Here is a 6,000-nt window from a genome sequence, read left to right on the forward strand (position 1 = left end):
ATTTTCGAAATATTTGCATGTAAATCACGATAAATAGAAAAAAAACCACGTTCGGTCAACTTTGACTCTACCGAAATGGTCAAAAAACACAATTGTAAGCTAAAACTTTTACAGTCTAGTAATATTCAGTCATTTATCTTCATTTTGAAACAAATTTGAAGTCTCTAGCACAATATTTAGATTTATGGTGAATTTAAAAAAAAAACTTTCCTTCCCTCCGCGCGCGGATTCTCCACCGCAAATCTCTGAAATGTGTACGTCGCATTCTCGTAATGTTTGCACCATGTTAAATTAGCCGTTACATAAAGTTTTATATATGAAAATGTGCGCAATTTCATGTAGAATACAACAAAAAATAATTGAAGGTTGTAGCTTCTCTCATTTCCGAAGTATTTGCATATACAAAAAAAAATATATTTAAAATTTTGACATTCATTCAACTTTAACTCGTCCGAAATGGTCGAAAACTGCAATTGTAAGCTAAAACTCTTACAGTATAGTTATACTCAATCATTTGTCTTCATTTTGAAACAAATTGGAAGTCTCTAGAACAATATTTAGATTTATGGTGAAATTTGAAAAAAACATTTTTTTACGTCCGCGCGTTACGAACGAATTTATGCATCATTTTATGATAATATTTTCTCTTTGTTGCTTTGATCATTTTACAATGTGTTATATACCAAAATGATCGCAATTTAGTGTACAATACAACGAAAAAAATTAACTTTAGCTTTAACCGTTTTGTTTTTGCGCTATCATATATTGCATTATTTATATATGATAATGATATTTTTTTTCATTTCTGATGGTTGCATACTAAACTTCAGGCAATGGCAAAAAAGGAGCCAAAAATGAACTCTTAATCTTGAAAACTAAGCACGCTGTGATTTTTTGAAAAAAATATTTTTTCCACTTCCACGCTTACTCCGAGACCCCCCCGGCATATGGGAGACAATTTTTATTATACCCCTTCGGCGTAAGAGGGCTAATGTGGCAAATTTTTAATTGATTTCTATTTTTCATAGCTAACAAACCTGATTTCTTAATAGGATAAATCTTCTTGTGCCAGCTGGAAACTGGTTAAAACAATCAAAGATTGTATGGCAAGGAAATTTTAGTCAAATCCCTCTGTCCTCCTCCTCTATAGGACAACCCCTGATTACAGCAGTAGATTTTCATTGTAAAAATATCTGAAATAGACTTAAACGAGAAGGTCACCTTTCATATTTCCTATCCTTTCAACTACCTATAATATGTTCATGGCAGTAGGTCTTGGCATACATGTGAAACTAATTTTAATTAATTTCTATATAGAAGAAATGAATAATTACAAAAAGATTAACCCAAGACAGCTTTTATGAAAGTAAGCCTTTCTTAATGTATTCATCAGCTTTGACTCCCACAGCTTTCCAACGTGTCCGGATGAAACAGGATGATATGCAAGGAATTAGATAAAAAAAAAAAGACCAAATTGTATTAATTTTATTTGTTATGATGGCTTTTTGACATGAGATAGCTAGGTCTGAGTAAATTATGTTAAGCAATAATGAAAAGAATAAGAAAAAAAGGAGAATATGGCCAATAAAAAATATCGGGAAAAATAAAATAATGCAGATTATTAATATAATATTGTCAATTTAAATATTCATTCACATAACATATCCGTGAGAGTATACTGCCGAAAATAGACTTTGCTAATCTGGTGTAAAATCAGAAGTCAAATTTAGGCTTACTAAATGTCATGCAAATTATTTTATTGATCAAAGGACAAAATTGGCATTAAATTGGTATTAAAGAATATTGGCAGGCTTAATGTATTATGTATTGGCTGTAGGTGACGAACCGATGACACTCCAGTACTTATGATACGTTGGGTCAAGACTCGAGCGGCAGGACAGCCAACTTCCAAACACTTATGCCCTTGCTGTCACGAAGCATTAGTTGAGAATAAAATTAGAATTCGTGGACTCTTGGATCTATAATTTCCTTACTTTAGAAAATAATTATCTTTGATATGTTGAGTAAATTTACTTCATTCCAGTTTAATTTATTTCAAGTATAACATCTTTGAAAGGAAATATAATTTATTGATAAGTAAATAATCTGGCACCTGCATAGGGCAATTATTTCTTTAATGAACAATGAATTAAGAAAGTATGCCATTTGTTTGTTGGCCGTGTGTAGGGTGAGGTGAGGGAATATCGACCTATTAGTAGAAAAAATTGCATAAAAATTCCATTTTGTACCTGAGAGGGTGCACACGGTGCCAAAAACAAACTACACAACATGGCCCACCTATGGTGTACTCATAAATCCTCAACCTAGAGAATAAGTGTCATATTTTGCCCTTTTAAAAATTATTGTAACCTGTCTGCGTTCTAACATGGGGAAACACTGACCGGGCGGTGGCGGAACCCCCCAAAAACTAAATTTCCTGTTTTTAGCATTATGACACTGATAATCAGGCTTCCAAAAAGGCAGTAGGCTAGATCAGAAAGACTTTATGACATTAGACATATGAATAGGTAAAGTTGAACTCGCCCAATAAAAATTTCCTGTTTTTAGCATAATGACACTGATATTGCATTGTAATTCACTAAATATCACCTTCAACTTTGCACAAAAAATACTGTTCCACGTTTTTTATGTATTTTTAAAATATTCAATATTTCAAAATATTCAAAGCTTCAAAAATATTTCAAAATATTCATAATTTCATGCATCTGTGTTTACAGTCGGAAGTCCCCTGCACCATGTTTTTTTTTTTCAAACAATGCCGTGGGAGCCACTTCGAAAGGACACACTTCATTTTAGTCACATGTCTATATGGCTAAATATCATAATAAAACTTAACTAGAAACAATCACACCATATTCACGGACGTGAGACACTATATGAGAAGCGTGAAAAATTACAACAGACATCCAAAAAATCAATTTTCTTACCTGATAAACACAGACGTTGTGATGGCGTAAACCTGTTGCTTTTGTGTTGTTCACTGAGATAGTTGCTGTGTTGATGGTGAGTTTCAGCGCGAAATCCAAAGTCCTTGTAATAGCAGAGAAGGGTTGTATAATGTGTGTCTGCTAGTGTAAAAAGACGTTTTGACTTTACACCCTAAAATTTGACCAGTTGATGCTTTTCCTTTGTAATTTTGCATTTTGCCATTTAAGCCATTATTGTTCTTAATTCTCTTGTCTTGGTGTAGGTTTTATTTTTTTATAATCTGGATCCCTTAGACTTTTTCATTAGTGCTGTTTACTGCTCACTGTGCTTTCTTTGTTTTTATTTTGAAACCCATTATGTTTGCCTGTTGATCATTATTTAGGAATTAATCCTTCATATACCAATTTCAGCTTATTTAAATTAAAATTATCATAGATAGCTTGGCAGCTCATCCATGCCTTGCTCAGAGAAGTCCACTGGTATGGTTAGCACACTTTATTGGTATGGGTAGCACACTTTTTATTTATTGTAATGTTTGGGTCAGTTAATTACGGACAAAATTAACTGTCTTGCATATAATACCGTTTATACTTTCCATACATACTTGGTATAGCTCATTGCTAGTTATGGTCATTTTTATGTATGGTCCATATTCTCTGCTTGGTACTGTAATATTTCATAATGGATGTGTGAAAATTGCAAAGGTTTTTCTTGGCTACTGAAATCTTTATTGAATTTTGTTACAAAGTTATGATACAGTATGTACTGGGTTTCAAGGCCTGAGTTAGTGATTCAAGGTCTCTTTAAGTGACTTGTTAATTTTTTGATAAATTTGTATATATATTTTCCATAATAGTTATACTTAGATGCAACAGCACCTGTTATAAGCACCACATATTTTCATGTCAAAATTTTTATCCCAAATTGAGATTGTATTAGCTTTTGGAATACCAACTGGGTTTGTCTCCCATTCCAAAAGAAAGGCTCGCTCTTAGCAACCCCACCAGTCCATAGAATTGCTTGCACTTCAGAGGTGATCATCAGCTCCTACTAGAGATTTCTTTGCATGATTTCACTTGAGATGTCTGGTGCTATTCCCAAGCCCACACAAAAAATTACAATTCTATTAGTTGTCCTTTCTTAATATAGAGAACAGCAACTATTCAGGATTGAAATGAGAACAAAATCAGTTTCCCACTGATGGTCAACAAAATTATGAAGTACTTTTCAGTTCCCATATAATTTCAAATCAAGAATAATTTTGTCTTTTAGTTATGCTGTGTTAGTTACTATGGATAATGCAATAAACTATATGTAATTCAAAAGGCAGTGCATCACAGTTTCATGGCAATGACAAATTGTATATCTAAATTACCTTATTTTTGCTAGCTATTGACATTTATCATCAGCAGACTTCATTCATCAATTTTTTCATTCTGTGAACATACTGTGATAGATTACATCTACTCGGCTTTGAAAAGAATCTAAGGAAAATACTATAGCAAAAGCACTGTTGAAATTCTAAAACTTTTTTTTTTGTATGTCACTTTCATTCTGCTGCACAACATAGCATAAATACCAAGAAAGACAATTTACTGTAGCTTTAAAGGGTATCAAAATTATACAACTGCATTACTTTCTCTTAGGCATATAATTTTTAATAGCAAACAATGGAAATGCCCATTATCATGTGAAATTTTTATTCCTTTCTGAACAAGTACAACTAAAAATTTGTCCTTCAGTATAAACAGATTTGTTTATTTTATAAATAAAACTATTAATTCTTGAAATGTCAGCTTTATCAGTATTCTACCGTGAAAAATAACTTGGACCAATTAAATGAAATTACCAAGTAAGAATGCAGTCAGGGAGAAATTGCCTGTGAAAGACATGTTAACCTAGAGCTGAAATCTCATAGGGTTAACATGTCTGCAATTTCATTGCTACCCAGCACTTTTTTTTTCTTGTAGACAACTTAAGTTTTATTAATCATAAATAAGCAGATTTCACACCCAACATTTTGTCCAGTTTGTAAGATATTCTATTTTCTTTCTTTACAGTTTGCAGTCCTTTATAGTGGTGACGAATGCTTGGGGTCATCTCGCATCATAAGGCCAGGCCCATCTCTATACACTCTTAACATTAATGATTGTAGAACACGTATATTAAAAGAAAGGGAAGAGAAAAAGTCCTTGGTCTGTACTCAGAAATTAAAAGTAAAAACTAAAAAGCCAGAAAGTTTGGATGAATGACTGAATTGGAGATCAAAGGTGAATTTACAAAATTATTTTAAAATAAATTTCAACTTTTATTTAAAGTTATTAAAAACTACTGTAAAGTGCCAGTAATTTTACTTGGTTTTAAATACCTAACCAGGTTTTTGCATAAGTAAAAAAGGAATTTGAACTGAATAGATTCTTATTAAAGGATCTTACTTAGCAGTTTAATTTCATATTAATCAGTAAAGCATACAGATTTCTTCATTGTTAAGAATTTCTTACAAGTGACAAGAAATTGTGGCAATGTTTGTACAGTAATAAGTCTTACACTATTCAGTGTTAGTTTTACTTTGTAAAAAAAAAACTATTTACTAATAAATTATTTTGTTTACTTGATATTTGAAATAGTTTTTCCTTTTTGGTATATTGTTGTAGGTATAATTTAGGGAACACAGTATATAACTGATGGGATTATGAAAAAACCTAAATTTTAAAAAATTCGTGCACAAGTGCCTGTAGCAATGTGTGGTGAAAGTTCTCGCTCATCGCAACGGGAGCTTGCAAGTGACAGAAGCCTACAGCATCATTCTTATTTATTGCCGTTAAGTCCATAAAAGTCAGAGGGGAGGAAAGTGGTCTCTGATTTAGTAATTACTTTTTAAGTATATTATAAAACTTCATTTTATTATAAAAATATTTTTATATAAGTAATTTACCAAGGAATTACTTAGCTGAATCCCACATTGCAAGAGGGGTGGGATGAATGGACTGAATTAACTCAATGCATTAAAAGAATGTTATATTGAACTAGAGGAATGACTAACACTGGCTC

The 6,000-nt window shown here is 32.0% G+C and overlaps 1 protein-coding gene across 3 annotated transcripts in view; it reads left to right on the forward strand.

Moving 5' to 3' along the window:
- LOC135212727 (mitochondrial tRNA-specific 2-thiouridylase 1-like) overlaps nucleotides 1–5,559 on the forward strand; it is an 82,146-nt gene extending 76,587 nt beyond the window's left edge. For all 3 annotated transcript variants that reach the window (XM_064246432.1, XM_064246434.1, XM_064246433.1), the window contains one exon: nucleotides 5,010–5,559. In XM_064246432.1, coding sequence (XP_064102502.1) covers nucleotides 5,010–5,201 — 192 coding nt within the window. In that variant the 3' untranslated portion in view covers nucleotides 5,202–5,559. The remainder of the gene's footprint in view (nucleotides 1–5,009) is intronic.
- The last annotated feature ends 441 nt before the right edge of the window (nucleotides 5,560–6,000 follow it).

This window comes from Macrobrachium nipponense, chromosome 41 (assembly GCF_015104395.2).
Source record: "Macrobrachium nipponense isolate FS-2020 chromosome 41, ASM1510439v2, whole genome shotgun sequence".
Taxonomy (NCBI): Eukaryota; Metazoa; Arthropoda; class Malacostraca; order Decapoda; family Palaemonidae; genus Macrobrachium; species Macrobrachium nipponense.